We start from the raw sequence: 15,822 nt of genomic DNA on the forward strand, positions 1-15,822 counted from the left end.
TTAAGTCCCAACAAGTTTATTATTTTCTCTTTTTCAGAAACGGCCATCTTTCAAGCAAATCATTTCAATTCTGGAGTCCATGTCAAATGATACTAGCCTTCCTGACCAGTGTAACTCATTCCTGCACAACAAGGCAGAGTGGAGGTAGGTAAGCCTTGCACCAAGTCATGGCCTCTGGCTTTAAAAGATCGGGTCCAGCTCCACTGAAGAAGAAAACCAGTGAACTTGATGACACTCTAGAGTTTTGTTTTTTATGTTAAAATTTTTTGGAGATCTAGTAAGTCCTCCATTGCATATGTCTAAGTATTTGGAAAGACTATTAAAATCATATCTCCTGAGACCGAAGACAGTTACCAGACATTTCTCTGTACCATACACTCTGTATTAGGAAGTCTTGGCATCTGTCCAGTGAGAAATAAAAATATTATTTGCCTAGGAGTTTGCAGAGTACTGGATCTGTTGATGGAGGAGGTAGGGAGACTATAAAAACACTTTTAAAAGAAAACTATTGATGTTATGAATCCTAAATTTTGTCAAGTGGAAAGCAAACTTAATGAGAGAATTGTAATGTGTGAGTGGAAGGAGCAAGCCCAGGATGAGACAGTTGAGCCAGGTCACGTGCTGCAGTTATATAAATAGCATGTTTGGGAGCTGACATTATTCCTCCCTGACTCAGCAGAGATTTAAGTAACTTATCTTTGCTCCTGATAGCCTTGGCGGTAACGTGACGCCTTACGCCACCTGCTGATGCCCAATGAATACTGCATGCACCTTGGAAACATCGAGTTGTTCACTCCTGTTCTTAGACGTTTCCTTGGGCTTTCTGTATGATTGTTTTACAGTAACCTTATTGGTTTTTATTCTTTTGAAATCTCTATCTGAGGCCAGTGAGTTAAATCAGTTTTTATTTAGGGAAACAAAAGTCATACTCTCTGCTCGAATGTAGGTATGAGGGGGTTTCGTTCTGGACTTAAATAATTAACAAAACATGTAAGTTAATACTTGTTTCCTACAGTAAGAGACCAGCACAAATTAATCAGATCACTCGTTTCAAATCCGCGTAAGGGATTACTCTAGTATAAAGGTCAACGCTGCACAAGACTCAGGAGACCCTTTGCACTCTGACCTCAGCAGCCTTACCGTAAGAGCATAGTTCTGCCTCTTAATTTCTGGCTTTTAGTCCCTCAGTAGATGCATACTTCTTCCTTGTTCAGAGTCCTTGCAAATGCAGTTTCTTCTATATAAAACTCGTCCCTTTCGGCAGCATACCACCCTTGACACCCACATCCAGCTTGGCTCCTAGTCATCATTTAGATAGCAACTGAAATAACGTGTATTTAAGGAAGTGTTTCTGACCCTAGATCAGATGAGGTTCTACTTTATGTGCCCCGAGAGCATCTCCTTTAGAGCCTCTACTGCTATTGGAATTAATAAGTAATTCTGTAGTTTGCTGTTTTATCTGTACCTCTCTGGCTGAAATGTAAAAGGATCAGATAATCTCTTTTGTTCATTACTATACCTACAGCATCTAGAATGGGCCTCGAACACAGCAGTTGCTCGATAAATATTTGGGGAAGGAAACACCATGGTGGCAGCAACAGTAAAAGACATTATGATATCATACAAGAGAATATAAAAATGTAAGCTGATTTATTGACAGGTGTGTTTCTTACATTCATTCATTCACATACTCCAGAACCTCTGCTGAGGCAAGGCGCTCTTGTGTTGTGCCATGGTGATGAGCAGAACAGCCCTAGTGCATATGGAGTAGGGGGTCTAGCGTTGAACTACTGACTATAGATGCACAAGCAACTTATTATTACTACTTTGATAAGAATTATGACAGAGAATTACTGGACATCTGAGAGTATGCAACCATGAAATCTAGTCTGACGAAATAATAAAAGGATTTCCTGAGGGGATGCTGTTTGATCTGTTATCCAAAAGACTAGTGGGATTTTAAAATTAGTGTATTATAATAGCCTTGAGATATGATACTAAAACTATGCCAACAACATCAGAAAATAGGGGGACAGTTGGTAAATTTTCTATAGAAAAATGTAAAAACCTCCTTTTGGCAAAAGCAGTGCCCACCATAAACTTCCAGGACAAATGCCACACTGCCGTAACTTCTTTCCCCCTAGATAGTAGCTTGGCAGTTCCAGAAGTTTTTGGTCCCAAGACTCCATTACACTCTGAAAAATTATTGAGGACTACAAAGAGCTTCAGTTGCAGTGAGTTAGATCTGTCAGTATTTACCACATTCAGAATTAGAACTGAGAAAAAATTTAAGTATGTAGCTCTTGATTCATTTAAGTAACAATAAATCCTGTCTCCGCACTCAGCCTGCGGCACTGGCACATATCCCGAAGCCTCTGGAAGGGTCTGTGCACTTGTGAGAGAATGAGAAAAGGCACGTCATGTCTTAATGTTGTTCTGAAAACCACTTTAATCTCTTCGATCCTTTGAAAAGCTCCCACGGGCCCCCAGATCACACTTGGAAGACTACGGTGGTAGACAGAGTTACTGCCTTTAAAATAACATTTTAATTATATCATTCTAAAGGACATGAAAGGCATTTCACAAAAGGAGAACTCAAATGGCCAATAAACATATGAAAATATTTAACCTCACGTACAATCAAGCAACTATAAGGAACATAATTCATTTGCCAGATTGGCAAAAATCTACATTATGAAAATATCCAGCATAATAAACTTTCTAATACATTGCTGGTGAAACTACTACCTTTTTGGAGGACAGTCTGGCAGTATAGATCGGCTGCCTCCACCACTACCACTCCATTCCTGAGGAAATGAAAGGCTATACAAGAATGTACAGATATGCGCTTATCACAGCGTCATTTAGAATTGTAAATTAGAAAGGGCATAAGGTGCAATAGATTTTTGGTTTTTTTGTGATTTTTATGGTTTTAACAACTGATGCTATCTCCATATACAGAATAGATGGAGCCATTTATGATAATACAGATATGATAAATGACTTACAAATAGAGGCTAGGGTCCAGTATGATTAGAATGATTGCATTTTTTGTACTATAAACATTTACGTTTAGATGGTATGTGTACCTAAAAGTATCAAAAGGTCAGTGACACCAGTGGATAATTAAATTTGGGAAGAGTGTTTTCTATTTGGACGGCTTTATTTTCTACAAACCTGGATGGTTGAATAAATTTTTTTAAATGTCTGAAGATGAAAAGATGAGGGAAATAACATTGGTAATACATTAATGTGTTTTAGTAAAAAGCAAGCAGTTGCTTAGCTGGCTTCCTCCCTGGCTCTCTTTGAGAAACCAGTTGATCCTGAGAGCTGGTGAGAGAATATGTTTCTTTACCTGAACCCTTAAACCAGTCTAAGAAGTAGCAGGGCTGTTTTATCTGAACGTGGCAATTGGTTAAAACCAGAGGGAATAATATCAGAGTAACAACACACACAACTGCCATTTATTATATTCTCACCAGATGCTCGTACTTTATCTGGATTATCTTTTTTAATCCATACGGCAATCCTGACTTCTGTCACAGAGCAAAATGAGATGGATGGACATGTTAGGTCACCTGCCCAAGATTGCACTAAGAGCCAGTACCAGAACCCACGTGGTCTGGTCCCACAGGCCTGCTGTGGTGCACGCTCTGCGCAGCGCTGCTCCTGGACCGTGGCCAGCGCCATACCATCCGGTCATGACCATGCAGAGTTCACTTGATTCCTTTGAGCAAAGAGAAATACGAGAGCGTGATTGTTCTAGGTTATGATCAAGGCAAAAACATCCCACTCTGTCCCACATACCAAAAAGAATCAAATGCTTTGTCACATCATCTGGATATTTCAAAGGGCAACACATTCAGACTGTCCTCTTTCTCCTGACTTTTGTCTTGTGTCTGAAACCACATGACTACTGTTGGAAGCATGTGTAGGAAATCTTGTGTTTCTGGGAAATGCTTGTTTTGTGGTAGAGCTTCCTTACACATAGACCAGATGAAACATTCTGTTTTAGAAAATTAAGTGATTTTTATTACAATTCTAAATTTTGTATTTATTTTTTAGTTTTGTTTTTTGAGAGAGAGAGAGACTAGGGGAGGGGCAGAGAGGGAGAGAGAGCATCTTAGGCAGGCTGTACACCCAGCATGGAGACTGATGCGGGGCTCTATCTCACAACCGTGAGATCATGACCTGAGCCGACATCAGGAGCTGAACACTAAACCGAATGAGCTATCCAGTTGCCCCTTAAAATTCTTTTTAAAGCTAGGTTATTTAAAACCATATAAACTATGTTCTTTCCAGGGTGCCTGGGTGGCTCAGTCGGTTAAGCATATGACTCTGGCGCAGGTCATGATCTCGCAATTCGTGGGTTTGAGCCACACGTCAGGCTCTGTGCGGACAACTCAGAGCCTGGAGCCTGCTTCAGATTCTGTGTCTCCCTCTCTGTCTCTCTAAACATTAAAAAAATTTTTTTAAGTGAACTATGTTCTTTCTTTTGATCTAATAGATGATAGGAAAGAAATCTACAGTCAGATATCTCCTTGTTCATATCTTCAGCTTGTTTCTCCTACTATTGATTTATTAGCAACAGCCATGATCATTAAGAACAGGAAATGTGTCACCCTGTTGCTCATGTTTGCAATTTTCATTGCCCCACATAACTGCCTTGTAATCGGCACTGAGTGAGCTGTGTGGCGCTGTGAGGCATGTTCAGATCTGTGTCTCTTGGCAGAATACTTTGCTGATTGTATTCCTCCCTCGTGATTAGAATACCCCCACCGTGGCACACCTTGTTAAAAACAAGAAACGGGCATCTGGGTGGCTCAGTCGGTTAAGCGTCTGACTTCAGCTCAGGTCATGATCTCAAGGTTTGTGAATTCGAGCCCCATGTCAGGCTCTGTGCTGATAGCTCTGAGCCTGGAGCCTGCTTTGGATTCTGTGTCTCCCTCTCTCTCTGCCCCTTCCTCACTCTCTCTCTCTCTCTCTCTCTCTCTCTCAAAAATAAACATTAAAATAAATAAAATAAAATAAAATAAAATAAAATAAAATAAAATAAAATAAAAACAAAAAACAGGGGCACCTGGGTGGCTCAGTGGGTTAGGCATCTGAGAATTTCAGCTCAGGTCATGATCTCACAGTTCATGGGTTTGAGCCCCAATGGGGCTCTGTGCTAACAGTGTGGAGCCTGCTTAGGATTCTGTCTCTCTCCTCCCTCTCTGCTTTGGCCCTGTTAGCACTCTGTCTCTCAAAAATACATAAACACATTAAAAACAATAAAACCAAAAAACAGATAAGGAAATGTAATCTTTGCAATCTGGATATTAGCACAAATCCTTTAATATATAACACTAGTATTCATATTATTTACTTACCATCATATATATAATAGAGCTATTTTTACAAATTGACCTTGAAAAGATAATTACATTTCACTCTCTATTTGTGGCATGTGAAAAATTGATACTAGTGGAAGTCAACCTTAATTGGATTTGGGTTAAGAGAAAAACCATCATTTTCATCAACTAAAACACTTAAACTTTTAAAAACACCTATGTTTATAGAATAAGAAGGTTATATACATACATCAACAGATGCACTCAATGCAAAAGAATCCATTAACAACATGGGGAGTGGGGTCGTTGCGTCCCTCATGGTACATAACTTCCCACACTCCCTGCAGAAGCGGGCGCCTGGGGCAAGGAGTAGTGTTGGGAAGTTCTGAGCCTGAGGAGCCGGGGTTGAGGAAGCAGATTTTACTCAGTGTTTGTTTTTCTGTGTCACAGCTTCCAGCTTACTTAACCATTGGTCTGTTTTCCAGAAGGGCTCAAACTCACAGCTGGCTCCCAGAGCTGAAACTTGAGATGAACCCTTGCCTAAATTACAAGTGAAATTGAACGTGCTGGCCGCTTACCCCTGACCAGAGTATCCATGCGATCATTCTCTCGGGCAGGGGTGTGGTGTGGCCTGCTGGAGGCACTGCACAGACAGCAGCCCAGCTCCCCCCACCACCTGCCACTGAGTGCCCCCCTCTCTGCTGCCTCCTCTCCTCACCCTCTGACCCCTTCAGTTCCCCAAGATGGCTCACTTTCACTTTGTTACAAAAGTTTAACCTAAGGTTTCCCACATTGATTTTTTTCCCTCAAATCTCCATTTGAAAAATAAACACACACTTATTTATGAATGAGCATAATCTTTTTGTCAGAAACATCAGGGATAAAATGTGGACTTGATGACAGTGATAATTCTGAAAGATTGCTGATTTTGGTGCCTTTCTTCAGGTAGTGTGACTGTACTTATGTTCTATAATTTTCAAATGACGCCAATAAGAGGAATGGAGTGTCGACGGCAGGTGCTTTTACACTAACTTGCTAACTCCCTGGCTCTGAGGTTCTTTTCAGATAACCAGAGAAGTCCAGTGTTGGACCCAAATCCAGACCCACCTCAGTAGCTGTTCCCTGTCTTAGATGTTGCCAAATAATACCTAGGACTTTTTTTTTTTTTATGTTTCTTTATTTATTTTGAGAGAGAGAGAGAGAGAGAGAGAGAGAGAGAATCCCAACCAGACTCCATGCTGTGGCAGCACTTACCAGCTAATAACCAGTCAGCTGTCTCCAGGCCTTTTAGAAACTCAAGGGAAGGAACTTCCAGCTCTCAGAGCACAGTGACAGGCCTGAAGGAAGAAAATGGCTTGTACTGAGCCATGTCATCAACAGTTCATTTTCTACAAAGGTTTCTATAACTGGACATATTCTAAGTAATGAGGTTGATTGGCCTATAGAGACTAAGGAGGGAACTTTAAAAAAAATTATTAGACTTCAAAAGAATCCTAGAGTTCATCTGATCCCACTTGTCAGATTATAAAAATTACCTGGGTTTTTAAAAAAAAATTTTAATGTTTATTTAGTTTTGAGAGAGAGAGAGAGAGAGAGAGAGACAGAACGTGAGTGGGGGAGGAGCAGAGAGAGAGGGAGACACAGAATCCAAAGCAGGGTCCAGGCTCTGAGCTGTCAGCACAGAGCCCAACGCGGGGCTAGAACCCACGAACCGTGAGATCATGACCTAAGCCGAAGTTGGACGCTTAACCGACTGAGCCACCCAGGAGCCCCGGGTCTTTTATTAAATAATGGAAATTCCTAGTCCCTACCCAGCCCTACTGAATCATAAGCTCTAAGGAAGGGTCCTAGGAATCTGTGTGTTTTGTTGTGTATTTATTTGTTTTTTAAAAAGCTGCCCAGGTAGTTATTAGGATCAGGCAGTCTGGGGAACCCTGGTATAAGATAATCATCACCCCCTACAGCTGAGAAAACTAGGTCAGATTAATCAATTGATTGAGTTACCCAGTCAGGGAATTAGGCTAACCTGAATTCACTAGGGACAGGATGTTGATCACCCAACCTGAATATCATTTTCCCCATCTCTATGTATGGGATTAGTACTGGTTTCTTGGGGCTGTTATGAGAATAAGATGAGACATTGTGTAATAGTGCTTTCTAAACTATAAAGGGCTAGTTTAATGTCAGCATTCATTAAACAGCTAAACCAGGACACCAGCTCCATAGCTTAGGCTCTACTCTCGTGGGTCTTCAGTACTTTGTTAGGAAGTATTTTGAGCTGATTTTTCCAGACTAGAAACTACCTATAGATTTTTAAGGATGTGACAGATTTCTTATTCTCTGATAGTTTCCTGTTTGGTTTAGAAGCACAAGTTTTGCCAAACTCACAGAAATAAAGGATCAGATTTATGGTTACCAGAGTTGGTGGTGGGGACAAATAGGAGGAAGGTGACCAAAAGGTATAAACTTATACTGGGTGCCTCCGTCCATTAAAGGTCCGACTCTTGGTTTCTGCTCAGGTCATACCTTACAAGTTCCTCAGTTCTTGGGATTCTCTCTCTCCCTCTCTCTCTGCCCCTCCCCCCACTTGCTTATGCACGCTCTCAAAATAAAAAAGATATAAACTTCTAGTTACAAGATAAATAAGTCCAAGGACTATAATGTGCAACATGATGACTACAGTCTAATGTATCATATGTATGAAAGTTGTTTAGAGAGTACATCTGGAGAGTTCTCATCACAAGAAAATTTTTTCTTTTTTTGCTTTCTCTATATGAGATGATGGATGCTAACTAAATTTATAGTGGGCATCATTTCACAGTATGTGTAAGTCAAACTATTATGCAGTACACTGTAAACTTACACAGTGATATATGTCAATGACATCTCAATAAAACTGGCAAAAATCACAGTCTTTTTCAGCCTTTTATTTTAGCCTTTTAAGTTTATTTTTGAGAGAGAGTGTGAGCAGGGGAGGGGCAGGGTAAGCGGGGTTGGGGAAGAGAACCCCAAGCAGACTCTGCACCGTCAGTGGAGAGCCCTACGTGAGGCTGGATCTCACCACCGTGAGATCTTGACCTGAGCCAAAATCAAGAGTCAGAGTCTTAACGACTGTGCCACCCAGGCACCCCAGCCTTTCACTTTCATTACACATTCTGATGGACCACTAAGCATTTAATAACTCTTGAGCAAAGCTGAGACTTAAACCAGTCATCCCTGTGCAGGTGCGAAATTGAGGCAACTCTTGAGAGGCTGAAGAAACTAGAACGGGACCTCAGCTGTAAAGAGCAAGAGCTGAAAGAGCGGGAAAGACGTCTGAGGATGTGGGAGCAAAAGCTGACGGAGCAGTCCAACACCCCGGTGAGTGCTCCCCATGGGTGACTCGGCCCCCAACTTAGAAGAGGCAGCATGGCGGCCCTCCCCTCCCCCACGGCCACCTCCCTCACTTCCTGCCTTATGCCTGCACGGTGAAGGGCCTGCGTTTACACTCAAGTAGTGCTCGGATCTCGTTTCAATTAACAAAATGCCAGAAATTTAAAAGAAAAGCTTAGCCTATTTCTGGCCCTTTCTCTAAGTACTGTTATTCTGTCAGCGTGTTTGTATATTAGAATTACAAAAATAAAATGCAGTGTATTTTCGCACCATCTGTTAGATCCCCAGAACACGTGCCTAACGGCTGATTAACTCCATAGAGCCCATCAGGAATTAATAAGCGGAACGCCGAGGCAGCTCGCTGTCCAAGAGTCTCCATGTGGCAGAACTTAAGCAAGTTTTCCTTCTAAAAGAGAACAAACTTGGTGACATATCAACGACCAGCATTAATATTCCTTGCTCCATTTAGTGTTACAATCACTGCAGCAAAAGATTGGAAAAAGATGTCCCTTGTGACAAGCCTCTAATATTTACTACTTAAGAACTACCTTGTTTTTTTCCCAAGCTTTTTATTTAGAGGAAGATAAAAATTTTTCATAAGGATTTCACTATTTCTGTATTTAACTTATACTTATACATTGACATGATATATTAAAGTCTAACCAAATTTCAGGATTCTTCCCTATTTTGAATGGTTTATCATTTCAGGAATTTAGTAGATCATTGGCTTTTTTGGGTTTTTTAATGGGTAAAATTTGTCCACTTTATATATTTTTTCTACCGTTTATTCATTTTTTGATAGAGACAGAGAGTGAGTGGGGGTGGGACAGAGAGAGAGGGAGAGACAGAATCTGAAGCAAGCTCCAGGCTCTGAACTAACATCACAGAGCCTGACACAGGGCTCGAACTCATGGACCATGAGATCATGACCTGAGCTGAAGTCGGACGCTTAACCGACTGAGCCACCCAGGTGCCCCAATATTTGTCCACTTTGAAAACCAAGTAATGGTAAGATTAAAAGTAAAATTATGTATTTTAAATTCATTTTTGATAGTTGCTGCGGTAATTATACCCAAAAAATACTTACATGCTCTTCACTTGGTGATCTTCAAAAAGCTTTCCTATTTTTAAAAGCCTTAATCTCCATTAAGCAGCCAGTGCCCAGTTGCAGAGTATCTTCCAATGTCTAAAGAATAACATAGTTTGCCTCCTTTTCCGGTTTATGTGGAAAAGCAACCTGATATCCAAAAAAAGGGAAATACAATGAAGTTAAGTATTTATTATCAGATTTAACTTTTTCCAAAATGACTCTGGCCATCCACGGACTTCCAAAGCAAGAACTGAATTGCTATACATAAGACTGCCATGGGACATTACAAAGGTACTACATTTAGTAAGTTCATTTGGCTCTCAAGAGGAAAGTCGAGTCTGGTTGAATCGGTATCAACAGGAGGACTCAGAAAGCATCACCCTAAGGGTCTGCTGGGAGCACGGCTTCTCCCAGAGCTGAGGAGAGGCAGACACATGGCTGTCTTCTGAAGGCTGAGAGGCGGTTTTTTTTTTTAAAGTACATTGAAATCTTAAGCTATAAAGCACTGCATGGCTTGACTCTTTCTAAATGTAGCATTGTAAGAAAAAACTTTAAACTACCTATTACAGTATGCTTTAGAAGCTTTCTTTGGTTTATCGGCATTAGTTTTGCTAAGAAATCATGGGCTGCCTTGCACACATTATTGCTATTAGTAACATAGTTGTGTAATAAATAATGAAACAGTAGGAGTGCTCAGTAGGTTGTATGCTTGCGTTTTAACTCCAGAAAACTTTCTGTAAAGGAACCGCTCTGAAGGCTACCATCTAACAATGGACAGCATGAAGCATGATCTCAGAGTTTCTTCTTCTTCTTCTTTTTTTTTTTTTTTTTTTTTTTTTTTTTACCTATGAGGGCTAAGTTTTCTTTCTTACAGTACTTGCTTTTAATGTCTCTTCTGCTTAGAGCTCATATTTCTGAAGGAAAGAAAGTTTGTGCTCAGGTATTTTCTAAGTGGGTATTTTCTTTTATCCTCACATCAGTTTCTAGTTGACTTTAAATGAGGTTTCTGAGAGAAAGATGAAATAAACCTTTTAAAAAGGAAGTGGCTGGAGGTTTAGGTTTTCTGTCTGTAGCCTCATCTTAATTATAAAAGTTTAACATTTATGTAACTTCATAAAAAATAGTATTATTGGATTTATTTCAAGCAGGGACACCATTTACTTTCCTGAAATTAAAACATTAGTTGAAGATATTTGGGAAGAGGAATTCTCCCATACAGAAATACAGACAGTGTTTGTTTTTTAATTATTGTTGCAGCTTGATGTAAAAATTTGATTTCTCTTAAACATCAAAGCTTATTTGAGAGACATCTGTTGAGAAAGCGAGGACAAAGCTCTCTAAAGAGAATCTAACAATTGAAAACAAATTTGAGAAGCTGCAAAGTTTGGCTGCAAGGAAAATAATATCCTGTTTCCAGTGTTAAAGGATCTAACACAATTTTTTCCTTCTTTATAACTGTATTTTTTAGCTGAAGCATGTGAAGTTCTTATTGATGTAACAACTCTGGAAATCTTTTCCTAATAGAGTAAGATATTTTTTAAAAGCCCAACTCCAGGGGGCGCCTGGTTGGCTCAGTCAGTAGAGCATCTGACTCTTGATCTCAGGGTCGTGAGTTTGAGCCCCGTGTAGGGTGTAGAGATTACTTAAAAAAATAAAACTTAAAAAAAAAATAAAAAAAAAAAGAACCTCAACTCCAACTTCAGTTTAAAAATTAGGAAACTGGCCCTAAAAACCATATTTATACCCAGGATGTAAATGTCATCCCATGTTATTTGTGCACTATTTATCATAAATTTACCCATATTTGAACACCACCAAAAATATAAGCCTTAATTTGCTTATTTCTCAAAAGAAGAGGCAGTAACACTTTTCAGATCCTGACAGACTCCTGAAATGAATAAGACCAGCATTTATGGCAATAGGTTAGTTGTTCAAAATCATGATGTAAGGTAGAAAATAGAGTTCTACCACTGTGAGGGGGAATTCCTAGAAAAAAGAGTTCTACTACAAGAAGGGCACTTAGAGAATAGAGCAAAAGGTAACAGTCTAAATTAATACTAATTTTCTCTCCCCCAAATTTTCATATGTATTTATGTCCTTAAGTATTAGAGACAGATCTAGAATTTGTTCACTAAGTGAATTAATTATTTCATAAGTCAAGTAACTAGGTTTCTATCTGGTTGTAATAAATAATAAGCAGAAACTACTGAATCCTAGACTCCTTTTTAATTTAGAGTCAGATGATAATCTAGATAGAAAGGAGATTAATGGCCCAGATTTCTGTAGAAGGGTATTGACTACTGAACTGTCTTTATGCTTCCTCTGAACTTGATCCTTTGGTACAAGTTCCTTCATTTTTTACTTGAGATTTAATCTCTACTTAATTTCTTTTTAATTTAATATTTAACGTTTCTGTGTGAAAGTGAAATTGGAAAAAATTAAGAGAGATCCTAAAAACTGTTGTAAGCGAAATGAGGGCTTAAAACTTGCAACTTCCTTCCCATTTGAAATCTGGCCTGCTGTGGCGCTCTGCAAACTTTTGGTTGTGGTTTACTCTGTCATTTATAAATTATGGCAAATATGCTGGAGCCAAACCTGCCATTAAATACGTTTTTACAGGATTCCCTACATTCGTTTATTTCACTAATCATTTACCTTCTGTGCAGCACCCACTAATTTTGTGGTATCTGTTTCCTTTATTTAAATTGGTCCTAATTTCTCTTTTTGCTTCTGTCCTTTCTTCCCTCACGATAGCTTCTCTTGCCTCTTGCTGCAAGAATGTCTGAGGAGTCTTACTTTGAATCTAAGACAGAGGAGTCAAACAGTGCAGAGATGTCATGTCAGATCACAGCAACAAGTAACGGGGAGGGCCATGGCATGAACCAAAGTCTGCAGGCCATGATGCTGATGGGCTTTGGGGATATCTTCTCAATGAACAAAGCAGGAGCTGTGCTGCATTCTGGGATGCAGATAAACATGCAAGCCAAGCAGAATTCTTCCAAAACCACATCTAAGAGGAGGGGGAAGAAGGTCAACATGGCCCTGGGGTTCAGTGATTTTGACTTGTCAGAAGGTGACGATGATGATGATGATGATGATGATGATGACGGTGATGAGGAGGATAATGACATGGATAATAATAGTGAATGAAAGCAGACAGCAAAGTAAGAAAATTGAAAATGTTTGGCAAACCAAAAGAAACTTGCTACTCAGTCTGTATGAAAACCAGTAAGGAGGTAGAAAAGTAAGCACGGAATTTTTAAGCCAATCACATTTCTATGACAGTCATTTCTTTAATGATTTTACTTTTTTTTTTTCCTGCTTACAGAAAAATGGGGGGGTGGGGGAGGGTTAAGCCAGAAAGGTATATTTAATGAGTCAGCAAATGTGGTGCCTGATTATAGAAATTTGTGACTCTATTATACAATATAGTATTTTTCACAACTAATTATATTCTGGCTTTTTTTTTCAAGCAAATACTTTATACTTTGATTTGATTTCATTTATTTAATTGCTTAAGAAAACTTACATTTTGAAAAAGCACTCTTAACTCCTAATTCTTCTTTGACACTGATTTTCTTGTAACACACTACATTTCTTTTTCTTCTGGCAATATGCTGTGCTGTCAGAAATAATTGAGAGTGACTACAAAATCCAACAATAAAAAAATTGAGATGAAAGGCGGCGATCACAAATACTTCAGAAATACCTAAATGCCAAGAATTTTCAATACTTAATAGCACAACTACTCACAGTAAAACCTGAGAGATGTTCTTAATAGTATACTGGAAGAAGAAATACTCTAATTTGAAACCAACAGCAGATGTTGCAGGCTTTCATGCCAGTGCTAGCCCTGGAAGCTTCTGAACAACACACGATCATCTGAGGCGTAGTTTATAAAAGAAGGGTATGGTCTTAAAGGGAAACTTACAGGCAGGGCAGCTCAAGTGCTAATACAGACCTGCTCTGCGCTGCCAGTAAGGATATACGCATGTTCTTTTTCCACAGGGGCATGATCATTCTGGGTTCTAAATATATGCAGAGATGTTTTAAAGAGGGAACTAAATATATAAAGGGAAGAGCAAAGGTAAATTATATCTACTGAGACAGACGTGGAGGATGAAGGGTACTTTTTAATTCAGATCCAGCCTCCCAGAATGTTTTTGGGTTTTTTTTTTGGACCTGGATTGAGCCACACTGGTGATAAATGGAAGTGAATGTAGGTGCCGTCTGAAAACCTAGTTCTCCAGAGAGAGGTTCTCAGAATGTTATCACATTTGTCAAAGCTATAAAACACTGTTTGAAAAAACAAAATGAACTACAAAACATTTGTAGTCCTATATATACAAGAAAGGCAAAAGAATAAAAACTTTTTTCAGCCTATTTTGGAAAGAAGGGCCATTCATTTGACTATTAAATTAAAACACTTTTGGTAGTTCTTTTTATGGGGAATTTAAGAAAGGAGATCATCATAGATATTATCTAATACTATTTCCAAGTACACTCAATCAGGAAAGTCTCTGGAAATTTGAAGCATGACAGGCTTCTAATCCCTATTAACAGCTGAAAAATACCACAAAATGATCAGTACACTGTGCCAGCTTTATTTGGAGAAAAATAACTATTAAAATGTCCTGGGGTGTGAAATGCAGAACAGTCTATATGCCATGGTGATAAAGAGAAGGATCTGTAGTCAAATTATGATTCAAAACTGCCGTGTAATCTGTTAGAAATTTAACCTGCGTATCTGTCTGCTCATTTTTGCCATGGGAATGGTAACAGTACCCGCTTCAAAGGATTGCTGAAGGGATTAAATGAAATAATACATGTAAAGCACTTAACACAGAACCAGGCCCATGGGAAGTGGTCAGTTAACTTTAGCAAGTCTTCATTATGCCAGTGAAAAATAAGTGGTTACAGTAACCTGGAAAATTATCAATTTCAAGTAATACTTATTGAGTAGTAGGCGATGAAAGTTAAAGTAAACAGCTTTCGGGAAAGATGAAGAAAGCATTCTTAGAACGTAAACTATATAAACAAATTTAACCTGGTGTTCTTTCAAGACTACATACCTGAGGGGTTTGCAGGCCCTGCTACCACCCATAGACTAAGTAAAAACAGAATGAATAGGTAAGTCTTTCCCCTGGAAGATGGGTTCCCTCCATACCCAATCTAGTACACCTTCTGTCTATGCAGCCATTCACAGATGCACACTACACAGTGCTGCCGGCAAACAGGCACAAACCTCAACAGGTGTCCTGTTGGTGCGCGGACGTAAGAGGAGCACTCCTTGACTCAAGCTGAGCCCCTCAAGCTGAGCATCTGGGAGCCAAGCAGAGGGGTGGTTTTCAATTCTTGACTTCCCAGCATGCCCTGGGGGCACTGTAGTCCAGCAACCTGGAGGAGAGAATCAAGGAGCAAGTAGTTAACATTTTTTTTTTAATGTTTATTTATTTTTGAGAGAGACAGAGACAGAATGCGAGTAGGTTGGGGGAGAGAGAGAGGGAGACACAGAATCCGAAGCAGGCTCCAGGCTCCGAGCTGTCAGCACAGAGCCCGACGTGGGACTTGAACTCACAAGCTGTGAGATCATGACCTGAGCTGAAGTCGGACGCTCAACCGACTGAGCCACCCAGGTGCCCCAAGTAGGAAGTAGTTTAAAAGCCTCTTGCACATCTTTCTAGAGAAAGATAAAGTCATTCATTCCACAGATATTCATCGAGCCCCTTCTCTGTGCCAGGGACTGTTCCAGGGACCAGCTAGAGGGAGACCCTGGTGCTCATGGAGCACACCTGCTAGTGAGCAGAGATCCTGACAGTAAACAAGTGGGTTCTATAGTACGTAAACACTTGTTAAGTGCATGCTGAAAAACGGAGCAGGGCAAGAAGATGACACACATGGAGGAATGTTGTGGGTTTTCAAGTGTGGTCGGACAAGGCCATGCTGATCAGGGAATGTCTGTGGGCTAATTTTGAGATCTGTGCACTTTATGTAAGAATGTAAACCCTGCCTCTCATTCAAGAATCC

The 15,822-nt window shown here is 39.8% G+C and overlaps 1 protein-coding gene across 5 annotated transcripts in view; it reads left to right on the top strand.

Moving 5' to 3' along the window:
• MAP3K20 (mitogen-activated protein kinase kinase kinase 20) overlaps window positions 1-15,822 on the top strand; it is a 183,879-nt gene that overhangs the window by 127,637 nt on the left and 40,420 nt on the right. For 4 of the 5 annotated variants that reach the window (XM_042994715.1, XM_042994716.1, XM_042994717.1 and 1 more), the window contains exons 10-11: window positions 38-144; window positions 8,558-8,693. In XM_042994715.1, the coding sequence (XP_042850649.1) occupies window positions 38-144; window positions 8,558-8,693 (243 nt within the window). Of the gene's footprint in view, window positions 1-37; window positions 145-8,557; window positions 8,694-12,549; window positions 15,289-15,822 lie in introns of those variants that run through there. The other variant, XM_042994718.1, reaches the window with a different exon arrangement.

Source organism: Panthera tigris, chromosome C1, assembly GCF_018350195.1.
Source record: "Panthera tigris isolate Pti1 chromosome C1, P.tigris_Pti1_mat1.1, whole genome shotgun sequence".
Lineage (NCBI taxonomy): Eukaryota > Metazoa > Chordata > Mammalia > Carnivora > Felidae > Panthera > Panthera tigris.